This window comes from Atractosteus spatula, chromosome 14 (assembly GCF_055471065.1).
Source record: "Atractosteus spatula isolate fAtrSpa1 chromosome 14, fAtrSpa1.hap1, whole genome shotgun sequence".
Lineage (NCBI taxonomy): Eukaryota > Metazoa > Chordata > Actinopteri > Semionotiformes > Lepisosteidae > Atractosteus > Atractosteus spatula.
Genome location: NC_142719.1, coordinates 27157757 through 27173970, shown reverse-complemented (window position 1 = coordinate 27173970; position 16214 = coordinate 27157757). Strand labels below are relative to the sequence as shown.

The 16214-nt window shown below is 40.4% G+C and overlaps 1 protein-coding gene across 2 annotated transcripts in view; it reads left to right on the top strand.

The window, feature by feature from the left end:
• Positions 1–16214, top strand: part of LOC148820999 (rho GTPase-activating protein 26-like) — an 85950-nt gene that overhangs the window by 41762 nt on the left and 27974 nt on the right. For both annotated transcript variants that reach the window (XM_088932250.1, XM_088932249.1), the window contains exons 3-14: positions 956–1017; positions 1669–1740; positions 3880–3981; positions 4764–4874; positions 4993–5097; positions 6486–6615; positions 7721–7821; positions 9602–9696; positions 10315–10393; positions 12952–12988; positions 13620–13685; positions 13780–13854. In XM_088932250.1, coding sequence (XP_088788376.1) covers positions 956–1017; positions 1669–1740; positions 3880–3981; positions 4764–4874; positions 4993–5097; positions 6486–6615; positions 7721–7821; positions 9602–9696; positions 10315–10393; positions 12952–12988; positions 13620–13685; positions 13780–13854 — 1035 coding nt within the window. The remainder of the gene's footprint in view (positions 1–955; positions 1018–1668; positions 1741–3879; positions 3982–4763; positions 4875–4992; positions 5098–6485; positions 6616–7720; positions 7822–9601; positions 9697–10314; positions 10394–12951; positions 12989–13619; positions 13686–13779; positions 13855–16214) is intronic.

Sequence of the window (16214 nt, the reverse complement as noted above, 5' to 3'; positions counted from 1 at the left end):
ATGATCAAGACTTGAAGAGAGCTGCAAGAATCATTTTTTTGTGCAAAGAGCACAACACTGGCTGAAATTCGCAATCAACATATGGAGATACATAGAGCATATCCCACAGAAACAGGTGTGGGTGTGTTGGAATGCCTTTGATAGTAATAGGTCAGAGACTTCAAATGCACAGTGACCTGGGCACTGAGATGCACCTGAGCATCCCTGTCTAACTCTACCACTTTTGAAGCATTATTTAGGAAGACAGCTGTGAAAACAGTACCTTGGTTACCTGGGTCCTATGAATGCTGTTGTCCATGGGCAGTGGTGAAATCACAAATTGTGTGCAGTCCGAGTACTGAAGCTCATAGATTAGTGCATAATCCATCCGGACGCTGCCAGCTCTTCTTGTGAGCATGTCAGAGAGGTGTCAGTCAGAGTTTGAAACGGATTTGTACTACACCAGATTTAACATGTCAGTGTCACCGAGGGAAACAGGACAGAGGGTTGAAATTATATGGGAAAGCGATATGTACGATTGCCTTATTACTAGTTGGTTTCCAGCAAGAATATGTACCAATAAACAAAAAATAATGCCATTACCTTACCTTATGTATTCAAAAGCCTTAGACCAAGTTTTACTACACAAATGATAAATTTTAAATGTATTACTTTTTTCATTTTTCAGTTCTAATAATATAAAATTAACTTTTTGTTTTTTAATGCCATTCATTTGAATGGTGAAACTACCCAATGTATCTCTACAGATAAATGTATCTGCATATGCATTACTTGATCTGTAGAAAACAATGTTAAGCAATTTGCCAGTTGCCAATTTGTGTGTGCACCACTTATGCCAGTCTATACTGTGCATTGTAATGATGTTGTGAATGTTCATGGGTGGTTTTGTTAGCATTTTAGTCTTCTTTATTAACACAGTCTTGGGGTCTTTTTTTTTTCTCGCTGTCTTTCCTAGCAAAATCACTTCAGGAGTTTGCAGGCGTTTTAAAAAACCTGGAAGATGAGAGGACACGGATGGTGAGTTTTTAAGACACAGGTGTCCGTGTTTAAGAAAGCAAGAGCTATGCGTTTAATCTTATCATTGCAGCTCCATCCTCCCCTCAGACTCTCAGAAGGTCCTACGTGGACATGAGCCCTGTGGTGTTAAACAGTGGAATACCACATGAATGTTATACACAGGGGCCATTGTCTTCAGTTAGATACTGCATATCATAAAATCGTTACATTTTAAAGTATAAAAAATTAACTTATTCAGTTAGAATTTAATCAATTCTGTGAAAAGATGAAAATAAAAGTGCTTTGTTCATTATTTGACCTCATGTCTTGGACAGCCCTCCTTTGTTTAGAGGTTTTTAGAGAGGGTTTTTATTTTAAATGTGTGTTTTCCATTTTAGACAACGGCCCTTTTAATACACATGTACTGCATAAAAAGCTCTAATTTTATGTGAGGAAGGGTTATTATGAAATGTTTGTTTTTTTACAGTTATTTGAAAATCGTTTTCATTAATCTTTTCATTTATAACAGTTTTATTAATCGATGAGAAATTAAATTCATGTAGTAAAGACGATATGAGCCTTGTACAAGCCCCACAACAGCATTTGAGAGAAATGGCCTTTTCTTTTTTTTTTTTCCCTCTGTTGCCCTCTTGACCTCGGTGTCTCCTTCAGATTGAAAACGCCAGTGAAGTTTTGATCACCCCCCTGGAACGATTCCGCAAAGAGCAGATTGGTGCCGCTAAGGTAATTTGATCTAGATGTAGAGCAGGTGAGAACTGGCAGGAGTGGGCGGGTGAGTTGATGTAGTGTTTTCTCTTAAACAGGATCCTGCTTAATGAGCGACCCCTGTGGATGTTATAACAGAAGGGTACAAAAATTCCTTTCATAATACTGCCATCTTTTGGCTGGTAGGGCACAATGCTAGATAAGACGAATTGCTTTTGAAACACAACACTAGATTCTAGGTAAATGTTGAGTTTGACAAAGTTAGGGTTAATTCTCTCTATTTTGGCTGTTAAATCTTTTTGTCATTTGTGAACAGGTTTCTGACAAAGTCCTATGCCATATGGTGGTGCACTTTGATCCCACTTGACCTCATTGAAACTGACTAGTACCTTCTGCCCACCATTACAGTTCATAGTATAGACTGACATAGGTGGTGCACACAAAGAGCTCAGGATGTGCTTCCATTTAATCCGGAAAAAAATACGTTTTGGGCCTTTCAGTCAAGAGGTTAATTCATATACAAATCCACTTGTAGCTAGTACGGCACTGGCTGACCATATTGATAATTCTTTAAGCACTTTACTTTCATAAGGCCCTGCATAGATGTCACACAAAATTCCATACATACTTTTTTTCTTGATTATTTATTAAGATTATTTGTTGCGAGTTCAATTACCAGTGCCTTTGGTACCATATCTTTCCCTAAGTGTCATAACACAAAATCCTTTGGCACTGGCAGAGGTTCACCGCAAATGACTGTGCAGCTTAAGCTTTGTAAACAACATCTGTCAATGTGATACAAACCAGAAAAGTTTGGGTGAGATTATTTTTCTTATCTCGGAGAGGATAAAGGGAACTTTAGCCTTTGCCAGTACTGCAAAATTAAAATCCAGCTTGGTTATAAAATTGGATTTTTCCAAACAAGCATATGAAAAAAATAATTTTTAGTTTTTAATGGACCATCCTTTTCAACAAAAACACTTCTTTAAAGGTAGATAGCAGATGTCGTGACATTCATGCCTTTCATAGAGGGGGATGTTTGGAGTTGATTAAATCTTGTTTGGCTGCATTCTTCATTTTATATTTTAAACATAAATGTAAAAATGTCAAGTGTTTTCCATGGTTTTGAGGAGGAAAGATTCAAACAAATTCTGTAGTTTTTTTTATGAAGGGGGTATGATTGGTGTATTGGCCATAGCCAAATTTGGCACCTGTGAAGAGATTTGGAGATTTCCAATGTGTGATTTTCTTCCTTATGGAGAAATGGCAAAAAAGTAAGTTGTAATCCCTGTTTTTCAACACAGAGTGAAGAACCCTGGAAGGGACAGGTGGTAGTTCAGATCAGGCTAAAGAGTGAAGATCCTGGTAGAATAAAATCTTTTTTTGGCTGTAAAATGTAGAACTCAAACATGTGAGGAATAAACACTACAGGCAATAACATTAACTGTAATGTTTTTTATAAAAAAACACTTTTATTTAAAAAGTGTGTTCTGCAGTATCTCTGCAGAACAGATTGTTACTCTGTTTAGATTTATGGAATTTTATGGTAATGAGAGGCTTTGGAATGCAATGCTAGTAAGGACACTTTTTTTAAGTTGGCATGTACACTAGATGTGGTATCGATCAAAATTAATAGCAACATAGTTAACAATCCTTTGCCATTACATCCATCCATTCATTCATTCATTACTGTTTAGCAGCTAATCCTGGTGAAGGCCTTGGCAAGCTGGAGCCCATGCTGAAGCATAGCATGAGAGGCAGGCCACGGCAAACATCAGCTATTGCTCTGGATGGGATGCCAGTAGGGCTCCGAGTAAAGGGACAGGATAGAATAATCAACTGAACTACCCTGCATGTCTTTGAGAGGTGAGAGGAAAACCAAGAGAAATCCTGCTTGAAGATGGAGGAGAATGTGGAAACTCCACACAGACAAGAACAAGGCAGAACTGACCCCAGACCTCAGAACTGTGAAGCAGCAACGCTAACGACCATGTCACTGTGCTGGCCTCTTTGATCACTCTGATGGGGGAGATGTTTGTAGAATGTGATCATGCAGATCACGTTAACTGTGATTTTATTTTCCCGCATTGAACTTTGGCTTTCTCTTCTGTGAAAACATTTGTTGGAGAGCTTTCTGTGTTCTGTCTTCCATTTCAGGAAGCAAAGAAGAAGTATGACAAGGAGACTGAGAAGTACTGCAGTGTCTTGGAGAAGCACTTAGGCCTGTCCTCTAAGAAAAAGGAGGCTCAGCTCCATGAGGTAAATAAAACGAATCTGTGAAATATCGATAAATTAGTGAGATATGTTTTAAGCGATTTTTGAGAAAAGTTCCTTTGCAGCCATCTTTCCACACATGTGCAAACTGAAACCAATATTCTGAATAAATTAAACACTGTCCATTCTGAGCTGTAGTTTTATGTAAAGCTGTAGTAGTCCACATACTGTAGGGCAATTAATTAGCTACAAACTGTTCTGCCTTTTCTCCCAGAAAAAAAAGGACTTGAAATAATTATTAAATTGACAACTTGTTTTGGAAATAAGACTTACTGATGAACCTTAGGCATTATTGTAGCCACAGCACTAATGTGAGTTTGTTTTGTTTATTCTGTCAAATTGGTGTTCATAGTCCTGATCAGGAACAGTGGGGTCAGTGTGTGTTGACTGGGAACTGGTCAGAGCCCTGTGGTGAAAGCAGGGCCAGTGAGGTCAATATTGTGTTGATTGGGGACTGGTCAGAGCCCTGTGGTGAGCACAGGGCCAGTGAGGTCAGTGTGTGCTGATTGGGAACTGGTCAGAGCCCTGTGGTGAAAGCAGGGCCAGTGAGGTCAATATGTGCTGATTGGGGACTAGTCAGAGCCCTGTGGTGAGCACAGGGCCAGTGAGGTCAGTATGTGTTGATTGGGAACTGGTCAGAGCCCTGTGGTGAGTGCAGGGCCAGTGAGGTCAGTATGTGCTGGTTGGGGACTGGTCAGAGCCCTGTGTTGAGCGCAGGGCCAGTGAGGACAGTATGTGCTGATGGGAGATATTCTTTTTCCCTGCAGGCTGATGCTCAGGTGGACAATGTCAGGCAGCACTTCTACGAAGTATCTCTGGAGTACGTCTTCAAGGTCCAGGAGGTCCAGGAGAGAAAGATGTTTGAATTTGTTGAACCTGTATGTATATCCTAACCTTTTCATCACAAAATTAATATGCAAAACCAAAGAGTACAACTCTTTGAAATAATTGAGGCATCTACTAATTGTCTTTTTTCTTTCCATATTTTTGTTTCAGTTGCTAGCATTCCTTCAAGGATTGTTCACGTATTACCACCATGGTTATGAACTGGCCAAAGACTTCAACCACTTCAAAACAGACCTCACCATTAGCATCCAAAATGTAAGACCCTTATTCCTGGAGCATGGAATTTGACTAAATGTAGTTATGCTTGACACAGGGGGTGAACGTCTGTTGCTCAACACTCTGGATTAACAAGACAGCTCTCTTCAGTATTTCTTGACATTGTGGCTTTTGTAAATGTTCTTCAAAAATACTGTTTTTGAATTTATATATTCAGTATACAGTACCACTTGTTGGCCCTGTCAATTCTTTTCATTCTCTCTGCAGATGAAATTATTTATTTAATATGAAACACTGGACAAAGTTCAGTGATATCTTCAAACATTTCTGCTCTTCATTGCTATCTACAACATAATAATTTATCTATATATCTTTAGAAAGTTTTCATTGCATATGTTACAGTTGTATGATTCTGAAACATAAACCAGAAACACAGGTGGAAACTACTGAATGCATAAGTGCATTTGAAAATAAGAACAGGAGGCACTTCATTATGCAAAGAGTTGTGGGAGTCTGGAACAGCATTACCCAGCCATGTTGTTGGAGCCAATAACATGGCTTCCTTTAAGAAACAGTTACAGTAACTTCTAACTTCCAAACTGGCCAGATGGACTGAATGGACTCATCTCCTTTGTGACCTTTCTGTTCTTATGTAAAATACATTTTTATTGACTAATGGTTGTCTAAAATTATTTGAAAACAGTATAGTGAGTGGCTAAGTACTTTTTAGTTGGAATCACCATTTTTTTTTGTTATTTCTACCAAGTTTGCAATCCCACATTGTGTTTATCATGTCTTGGCTATAAACCCTGTGACCGCACACGGGAGAATGCGAAAGTATAGGCAGACGTCTGTGACACACCCATCTTACCAGTAGCAGGTAGTGGGAGCTCTGTAATGGTGGTCCAGCACTGATTGGTGGAAAGGCACGTCCCACACAGACGGATCCACAGGGCTACAGTGGTCACTGTGACACTTGAGAACTGAGACCTTCCTGGCTGACTAATCTTACCCTTATGTAACAGGCCTCAGTGGCACTGATGTCACTCTTAACTTAGTGAAACTTAGTGCTGAATTCTCCTGTGGCAAAACACATAGTCTTTTGGTACAGTAGAGTTCAACTCTGTCTAGGATGTAGCACTGTCTGGCTCTGAGGCCTTGAGCGACTGTGTTTCAGTTCTGGCAGAGGCTGAGCTCAGCCAGATACAGTTGGTTGTGTGCTGCTGCAGGGGAATCCCAGTCACAGTCAGCTAGTGACAGGACCGAGGCTCAAACCAGGACACCTTTATCATAGAGCTCAACCGGCATTTGGGATGCCTGTGCATTTTTATCAGTTGAGCCACTCAGAAGGCCCATGATCAGGATTTATCAAGCAGCAGAAAGGTCCTGGTCTAGCCTGATGGTACCAACCCTTATTTTTCCATTAGACGAGGAATCGTTTTGAAAGCACAAGGTCGGAAGTGGAGTGTTTAATGAAGAAGATGAAGGAGAATCCACACGAGCACAAAAGTGTCAGCCCCCACACCATGGAGGGATACCTGTTCGTGCAGGAGAAACGTGAGTAACCAACTTGTTTGAATGACCATGTGGGGCAGAACCTCCATCAAGAAACTAGTCCAGACCTAAACACGTGGTTTTCAGTTCTCAGAAAACTCCGCTTAGTTATTTACTCTATCAGAGATTGTCTAGGTCACCTTCAGTCACCTGTATTTTTTTTTTAAGATTAGGAACGTTTGTAAGCTTTTGATAAAGTAAGTAATTTCTTCAGTTAAGAGAGTTTTGAGCTATATATTCTCTAAATTACTTATTTAAAAAATCACCTGTAACCTGATCATGGTTAAATTGCTTCAATTTAAGGTCATCCTGAATACACATCCTCTTTTAATTTAGACATTCAAAATAAATCCAGAACACGAGTTTTACTTTTATCCCAACCATCAGTTCAATGCATTCTCTTAGCTATTTTATCTAATGTCTAATCTTATTTTAATTTCTAAATTAAAGATAAGGTGAAGTCCGGAAAGAACTGAAGTTTACATTTGCATTACATTTGCTTTACATTTTGGTGTTCTAAAACCCATGTGAAGCATTTTTGGCCCTAACTGTGGCCACATACAGTGCGATCATCACATATATATACAGTATTTACAGTATAAGTCAGATTCTTGAGGTTGAACTTATGCATACCTTGAGATATAATTGGAAGATTAACTGCTATTGCCCTTGTTAAACTGTTACTGCATATTTTAGTCTCTGCTGAATATAATGTTGACCATCGGTATTGCTTCTGTTACAATATTTAAGAGATCACTTTATTGGCCATATACAATTTCTTGTATTAGGAATTGGTCTTTTCACATACCCCCCCAACTTGGTCTCCATGAGACACACAAGACAGGGAGAGAAGCTTGGGGTCAGAGCGCAGGGTCAGCCATTTATACAGCGCCCCTGGAGCAGCTGGGCTTAAGGGCCTTGCTCACGGGCCCAGTGGAGTAGGATTCCTTTGCCGTCCACGGGATACGAAACGGCAACCTTCCAGCCACAGGTGCAGATCCTGAGCCACGGAGCCATCGCACCACCCAGCCACCACACCGCCCATGATGCACTGCACCATTAAACACGAGGCTCAAATATTTAACCACAGTCTTTCGTCTCCCAACAGGTTCCTTTGTGTCTACCTGGGTAAAACATTACTGCACTTACTACCGGGAGCCCAGACGTGTGACCATGGTTCTGTTTGACCAAAAATCTGGAGGGAAGGTGGTGAGTAGGCCCGAATGCAGTGCTTTTTCTTGACAGGCGTGTATTCTTCTGTATGTCATAATGCATTTCTGGTGTTCTGCATTGCTACAGCAGGACATTTTTTGTTGTTGCATTCTGATTCAGTATCTTTCCTGATGCAGAAAAACCTCTAAATATATATTTACCAATTTGGTTTGAGATGACAGTTAATCCTGATAGCTCTGCAGTTTGTAGTTTAAAAAAGTAGCTTTTTTGCTTTATAGATGTTAATAGGGGAACAAGTAATGTTAATAAAGATAGTTCAGGTGGGTAGCTGCGTCAGCATGCGTAGGCTGCAAAGGAACAAGTAATAGGTTTATTCCATGCTGAAAAAAAGAAGAAAGAGAACACAACGTTTGTGCTCACACCTGAAGAAGGCTCCACGGCCGAAACGTTGTGTTCTCTTTCTTCTTTTTTTCAGCATGGAATAAACCTATTACTTGTTCCTTTGCATGTTAATAAAGAGGCATATCTGACAGTGAACCAATTACATTTTGACTGGTAAATGTGACAGAATAGCTTTTGCAATGTTTCATACAGGCTTCTCAAGTTTACCTTGTTGCTGTGATCACGGTTTTGTGGAATCTTCTCAAAAGCTACAGAAATTAACAACCATGTTTTTTTCTATTTATGAGTTTTAATAGTCAACACTAGCTGAGACCTATTAAATTGGGAACTGAGTAAATTGTTGATGCTCATAACATGCTTATTTTACGACTGACTTCTGGTAGACAGTATGGTTCAACAGAAGGTCATACTTTTTTGCACTGAAGACTTTATGCTGATTCAGAGTCTGCAGACCTTGTATCCTTCCAGTGATGTCTCAGGGGAAGCTATTATCAATAACGTGAATGCAGCATGACCTCTTCACAGTCATATCTCTTACATTTAGAGATACTCTTATTCACAAGGGCACTGATATTCAATCCTGGAATGCTGGAGGTCAGCCATGTCTTCCTTCCGCCCTGGCCTTTTAATGACTATTTGTATCAGTTGCTGACTTAATAGGACTATATTAGCACCGTTTCTTTTCTTATTGGTTATTATAAGTGACTTATAAATCCTGTTTGACTGCTGCCCTCCAGGACCAGGATCATTGCACTGGGGGAACACTGGCTCAATTGATTTAAATAATTGCCGCTTAAGAAGAATCTTAATGCACACAGCACAGGAATCTGGCAACTTCTTGTATTGAAGGTCTACCAGTCTGTGAACTGTTTCACTGGATATAACCAAGTCATTCTTAGAGTATGAATATCTGGTATAAACCTCTAGTTGAGAACCTTAATCGGGTGAATGCTCCCTGTTCTCGAGGAGTTTCTTACCACACTACACCAGCATTTAAAGGAGAGTAAAGAAGAATTTTTTTTTATGGGTGGAGAAGATCCTTTCTCCTGTTTGTGTCATAATATCTTCGGTTTTGTGCAGAGCCTTAGCTTTGGGTGTTCTGTCTGGTATGGGACAGTTGTTGATTGGGCCATCAGATCGTAAAATAGTTAAAAGGTGTATTTAAAATTAATATGTGGTATTTAGCATTGTCAGATACCATCTTATGCAATTGTATTCATGTTAGCTTGAGAGCAAAGAATTTTAGGGGAGAGCCTATGTTTCTTTGAAAAGCCTCTCAAAATGTATTGATCATGTCAATCAGGAATTTTGTCATGAAACACCTCATGAAGTACACAACTGTCAGAAAGCACTGCACATAGGAATCTAATTGTTTTTCAGAAACTCTTTTTTGTTTCTTTGCTGTTTTTGCCAGGGAGAGGAAGAATCCTTCATTTTAAAGTCCTGCACTCGGAGAAAAACGGACTCCATAGAAAAGAGGTTTTGTTTTGATGTGGAGGCAGTCGATCGGTGAGTGGGGTGGCAGTGACTAGATTTTTGTCACAAGGTGGCAGTCTTGAGACTTGAATGAAGAGCCCCAGTCTTGTAATTGCTTTCTAGAATGGAGTAAACACATTTTGTTATAAACCCTGGGATGTGGCAAATTGGCAACCACTTGTGTCTCTTTAGTGTTGTATTAACTATGATTGGACATGTAAACATCTTCATCACTTTCATTCTCGGCATTATAGTATGGAAAAATAAGTACAGTATAATCTTTTTTAAAGTAAAACAACTTTAAATCTCAGTGGTTAACTTAAGCCAGTTAAAGACTTAAAATATTGTTTCTTCCTCACGTTTCCTGTCTGGCGGTTGCAGTTATTCGGTTGCAGTTATACTTTTATCAGTGTTAAAACTACAAGAGGTAACAAACAATTCAAGTAATAATGTATACAAATTTAGTAGCAGAGAAGAGGAGACAGTACTGTGGCTGCTTCGAAAGCTGTGCCACTTTTCAGTGTCCTCTCCTGTGTTTATTCCTGTGTTATTTTCTTGCCTTATCCACTCCCCTGTGCTGCCCGTACATTACAGTGTCGGAGGACTGTGTGGCACATGGGAGTCTCTCTCAGCGCTGTGTCTGTCTTCCAGGCCGGGGGTGATCACCATGCAGGCCCTGTCCGAGGAGGACCGCCGTCTGTGGATGGAAGCGATGGACGGGAGAGAACCGGTATGGACCTGCTGAAACGTACTCTCCTTCTCCCTCTGCATCGCATGCATTGTGGGGTGTCTTTTCCCCACTCCTCTGAGGCGTCTGAGGTTTTGTTGTACTTGCAGTACCCAAGCTTGAACAATCATTTTTCACTGAAGCAAATTGAATATGATTTCAGTTTTTTTTCTTTTTTTAGTGGGTGACGTAAAAATATGTGACACTTTTAAAAACCTAATTTCGCTGTCTGGATTTCCGCCCTTGAGAAATGGGAGTTTTATCATTCTTCAAGAAATGGCTTTTGGGGGTGACAGTTCACAATCGTTTTAATTGCTCCTCCAGGCTAGGACGTATTCCCCAGTTTGGATTAGCATTACTGTACAAAATTAATATGAAAGATGGGAAAACATCTTACAGTTCTCTGTCTGGGAACCAGAGGAAAGCCATTTCTAGTTACGCTTTATAAATTAATGATTTTCATTAAAAGTATGACAACTGTTTTCTTTCCTCCCAGGAGCATTACTGATTGTTTTGTGAAACAGGCTGTTTTTGTTTGAAGTAGTCTTTTGGTGCTGAGGCACAGCAGTAACATGAACAGGGATGTCTTCTGGATTCCAGGCTAGGCTTACAGTATGTACTACTGCTCACTGGTTAGTCATTTTTGGAGAAAATGTCGGTGATCTCATTAAATACTGTAACACTGGCCTCTTGCATGGCTCAAGTCACTCAAGTGCTGATTGAAATCTTGGATTGTGGCCTCCGTGGTGACACAACCCCAGTGTGACTGCTATTCTTCGAGCCCTGGCACACAATTGGCTGCCCAATGCTGAGGTTATAGTGGGATTAGTTGGCCAGGGTGTTCTCAGCTCGTAGCTATGAGGTTATGAGGCGTTACCAGTAAAGAATGGGCCTCTTCTCCATTTGGTGTTGAACACTTTGGTTGGACCGTGACTTGTGAAAAGAAGTATCTTGAAGGTGGGAAGTCAGAGGAGCAGGGTTTATAACTGTGACCGGAAGCACACTATAGGCTATTCCAGATCAGGCGGGTATAACAAAAATAATAGGTAATACTAAATTTTAAAAAATCTTTTATTGTTTATAATAATATATTAATAAGGGAGTCTTTAATGTCAAAAAAAGCATTGAACATTATATAACACAAATTAATCGATGGGCGTTTTTTAAGAAACTCGAAGAAATTGTTGCAGGAAAGATGTAGGATAGTGTAGTGCACTCGAGAGTATGAAAGAAAATAGATAGATAGATACTTTATTGATCCCGTGAGGGAAATTGCAGTGCAACAGCAGCTTAACACACACAACACAGCCACAGTGTAACGAATTATATAATAATGGTACAATACATACAATACAATACAATACAAGGTTACTCACAGTCCGGATGCACAAGAACAAACTAGAACAGAACAGTACACAGAACACAGAGTAACTATAGATATAAATATAAATATAAATATAAATGTATTGCACAGGTCCCTGGCATATATTGCACAAAAAGTGGTTGTAAACGGGAAAAAGAAAAAGAAAGAGAACAGATGTAGCAGTAGATGTGTAGATGCGTTTAGTCCAGAAACAGGTCACTGTCGATGTTGCCTCTGCCAAGACGCAAGGTGGATGCATTGTACAGTCTTATGGCAGACGGCAAGAATGACCTTCTGTAGCGCTCCCTGTCGCACCGTGGATGAATCAGTCTATTGCTGAACGTGCTCTTCATTCCTGCAAGCCTGTCATAGAGGGGATGGGAGAAGTTGTCCATGATGGCCTCTAGTTTGGACATCATTCTCCTCTCAGCCACTACCTCCAAGGAGTCCAGGTCAAACCCAATGACAGAGCTTGCTCTCCTGATGAGCTTGTTCAGCCTTTTGGAATCTACTGCTCTAATCCCAGAGCCCCAGCACACCACTGCGTAGAAAATGGCACTCGCTACCACCGACTGATAGAACATGTGTAGCATCTTACTACACACATTGAAGGACCTGAGCCTCCTCAAGAAGTAGAGTCGGCTCTGTCCCTTCTTAGAACAGCTGCACTAGGAAAAGATTTTCTGATCTCAATTTGTTTCTAAAGGAAGCTTTGGGAAGTGAAGGAAATACTAGAAATAAATCCCATATATTCCTTTCAACCGTCCATTTTCTAACTGCTTTATACAATACAGGGTTGCGGGGGAACCAGAGCCTAACCTGGCAAGCAGGGTCCTTGACCACGCAGGGCACACATAGGGCAAACATAGACACACACTCTCACACCAGGGCCTTTTTTCCCAGAAGCCAATTAGTATGTTTTGAACTGTGAGAGGAAACCAGAGGAACGAGCGGAAACCCATGTGGACACGGGGAGATCATACAAATAGCACCCCAGGAATTGAACCCCAGACTCCGGCAGTGCAAGGCTAACTACTAACTGCACCAGCATGCAATACATCCAATATGTTCCCCTCTTATCAAATAATTGCTGTATACACTGAAGGAAAAATTAATAATCCATCATCATTCATTAATTGTTATTCTTGGCAAATGTCCTGGGAAGTATAACCTTTACATTGAAACTTTTTATCTGCAGGTGTACAACTTGAACAAAGACAACCAGAGTGAAGGCAGTAAGTAGGACTGATTTACAGTGCCGTCGTATTTGTCTAGGCAGACAGGAAAATCCAATCTGCAAATGCGCAAAAAAGCAGAAGTTATTGATTCTGTCACGTTTTCATTTTTCTTAGTCATCGCTTCTGGCTGTGTCGTTTTAACTTGGGGAGGAAAAAAATAATTAGAGTTGTGAAAGTTGCAGTGGGGTATGATGGATATTTGTGTGCAGCTGGAACGAAGTAGTTTGTGCTCTTTTTTTTTTGTTTCACCAACCCACAAAGGTTTTAATCTCTCAGCCTTGAGAATTAAATTCAGCCCCCTGATATTTGAGCTGCCAACACTGGGTTACAGATTCATAACTCTTTCTGCCACCCTTCTTGCTTCTTCTTGCTGGCATAACAGTACTGCTGATTGTACCATACATTATGTCTGGTGTTGGATGCTGCTGAATCAGGGCCTGAATCAGGTGCCAACTTACAGTACAGTATTTTTTAACTGTGAAATGTGCCTGTTTGCAGATGTGTGCGTGTTGTTAACTTTTGAACGCAATGGTTCAGAAGGCTAAATTGGGAGATAAACGATGGTTTGGAGGTTTGGAACTTCTTTCTTGACTTTGTGGCTTTTTTCTCATATTGTTTCCTCTTTCAGCTGCTCAGTTGGACATTATTGGCTTTACTATTATGAAGAAATTCATTCACGCTGTGGAGACACGAGGTAAAGGGAGGCCATTGAGTTTTTGCTCTTTCAAAGTTAAAATATAACTTAGAACTTTGTGGCAAGTTATTAATTCATGAATTATACCCAACAGGAATCAATGAGCAAGGGCTGTACAGGATAGTGGGTGTCAGCTCCAGAGTTCAGAAGCTTCTCAGTCTTTTGATGGGTAAGGACACATCTGGAATCTTCCTTACCTCATTTTTAACGTATTTTCACGTGGGGTTGTGGGAGTGTGGAACAAGCTGCTCAGCCATGTTTTTGAAGCCAATACACCAGCTTCTTTCAAAAACAACTGGAGGAGATCCTCAGATCATTACTATACTGACTTCTAAGGGAGCCTATATAATAATTATAATAATTGCTTACACTTATATAGTGCTTTTCTGGACACTCCACTCAAAGCGCTTTACAGGTAATGGGGACTCCCCTCCACCACCACCAATGTTCAGCATCCACCACCTGGATGATGTGACGGCAGCCATAGTGCGCCAGAACGCTCACCACACATCAGCTATTAGTGGGGAGGAGAGCAGAGTAATGAAGCCAATTTATAGATGGGGCCTGATGATATGGCCTCCTCTCATTTGTAAACTTCCTTATATTCTTGTGTCAGACACCTAGAAGATTCTAGATGCGACTGAAGCCTCTTTTTCACAGATGTGATTCTAGTGAGGCACATGCTTTTAAAATTCAGTGCTGGGAGTATAAGAAAGGGAGGCTCTGGTAGGAAAAGTAGAAGGGAAACGTGGATTGTGCCTTTCCTGACTAGTTTGTGTTCCAGAGGTAATTTGAAGGAGGTGCTTTTGGGCATGTTTTGTAAGACTGTCCCCCTGTTTTTCACAGGAAACAATCGGTTGCTTCAGTTTGAAAGCGTTGTTAAAAACGCACTGGTCTCCCGAAGGGGCCTGTCTGTGAGAGACACACCAAGAGCTGGGAAGAATTGCTAATAAAAAAACTAATGGAAACACAACTGTCTTACTTTTTTCTGTTCTGTATCTGGTGTTTAGACACAATGATCTGGAACAGTTGGAGGAAATGATCATTTGTGCTGCACCCTGTGAATTACATAACACAAATTAATTGAAAAGCTCTGCAGAACAGCACATATCTAATACACAACACAAGCAAGAAGTGGGGAAAAAAACAGCAAATTGATTTTGTGAAACCAAAAATTAAACTTAATTATACATTGAAATATTTAGTGAAAACACGTAAGCAAGCTCTGAATCGAGTCGCCAATTGGAATTTGGCAATGAGTTATGCTGATGTGGTGCTGCACATGAGAAGGCTCTGTGGTCCATTGTGTAGAGTCTCTGATCTTTGAGAGAGTAAGAAGGCTCAAAATGGTATATATCACTGGTTAAGAGCTGATCTATGTTCATGCAAGAAGTCCTTAAAATGATTTGGGTCTAGAACATCCAACTCCACTCTAAATATCCCTGTGAGCCCTATGCAGTTTACAGAGGATGGGTGTTATTTGCCCACAAGAGTCAAAACTTTAGCTCATGAGTTGTAGAAATATTCCAGTGAATTTAAATCCTTCAATGGGAGCACAACTATTTGGTTGACATTTAATAAAAGAAAACGTGCTACGTGTCGCTTCTACACAGATTTGTTTTTTTTTCAGATTTTGCACATTATGCTGCTTTAAAAGAGATTTAAAATAGCCAGAGCCAACTTTTGTGGTTCATTGATACTGGTATTTGCATACACGGAGCTTGTTTGGGTGCCAAGCCAAGTCCTGCCATTCAAATAGGTGGAGAGTCAGCCTATTCTTGCTGCTGACCTTTTGACATTCCCCAGTAATGTGTGCCAGAGCTGCTGCTGGACTGGGATCAGACCTTCACCATTCCACAGTGGGGAGAATCAGCAGAGACCCTATTTCAGTTCCAGACTGCCAGCTACTCTCTGTGTGCTGCAACAGCTATAAATACCTCATTGCCCTGTGTAGTCCTGCTTGCTAATAAGTGGAGAAGACAGAGAGTGTTGTAGAGGCATAGAACAGATTTTGATAAATCTTCCAATTCATTTCCTTGTTATTAGGGCCTTATTAGGCTGTTTTTCTTTGCACCCACTAGTCTTCACCCACTAGGAACGGCAAAAAGCCATAAATGGGAAATTCAGCCTTCAGCGTTGACATCTGATTATTTTTTAAATTTGACAGTTGACTACTTTAAAGATGACTGATTTGCAGTGATATCAAAAGTGTACTTAATGAAGTTCCGGTAGGGGTAGGTTTTGCGGATTTGAAGATGCGGTGAATGGACAAGATGTCTGTGTCTCCTATGGAAGCAATCGGTGGATTTTGCTGGGTTACTGTGGAGTCAAAGCGGCACTGTCAGTTGGTTGAATTGATTGTAGGACACATTCTCAGACATGATTCTGCATTCCCACAGGGGTGAAGTTGCTACCAGGTAAAACAAAAGTTGTTTTTCTTTTGCATAAACCAACCAAGAAGTGAACTGTGCCCTGGCTGTTGTATTTCTTTCTTCAGTGTTATTTGTTATCTTTTGCTTCACTGGACAT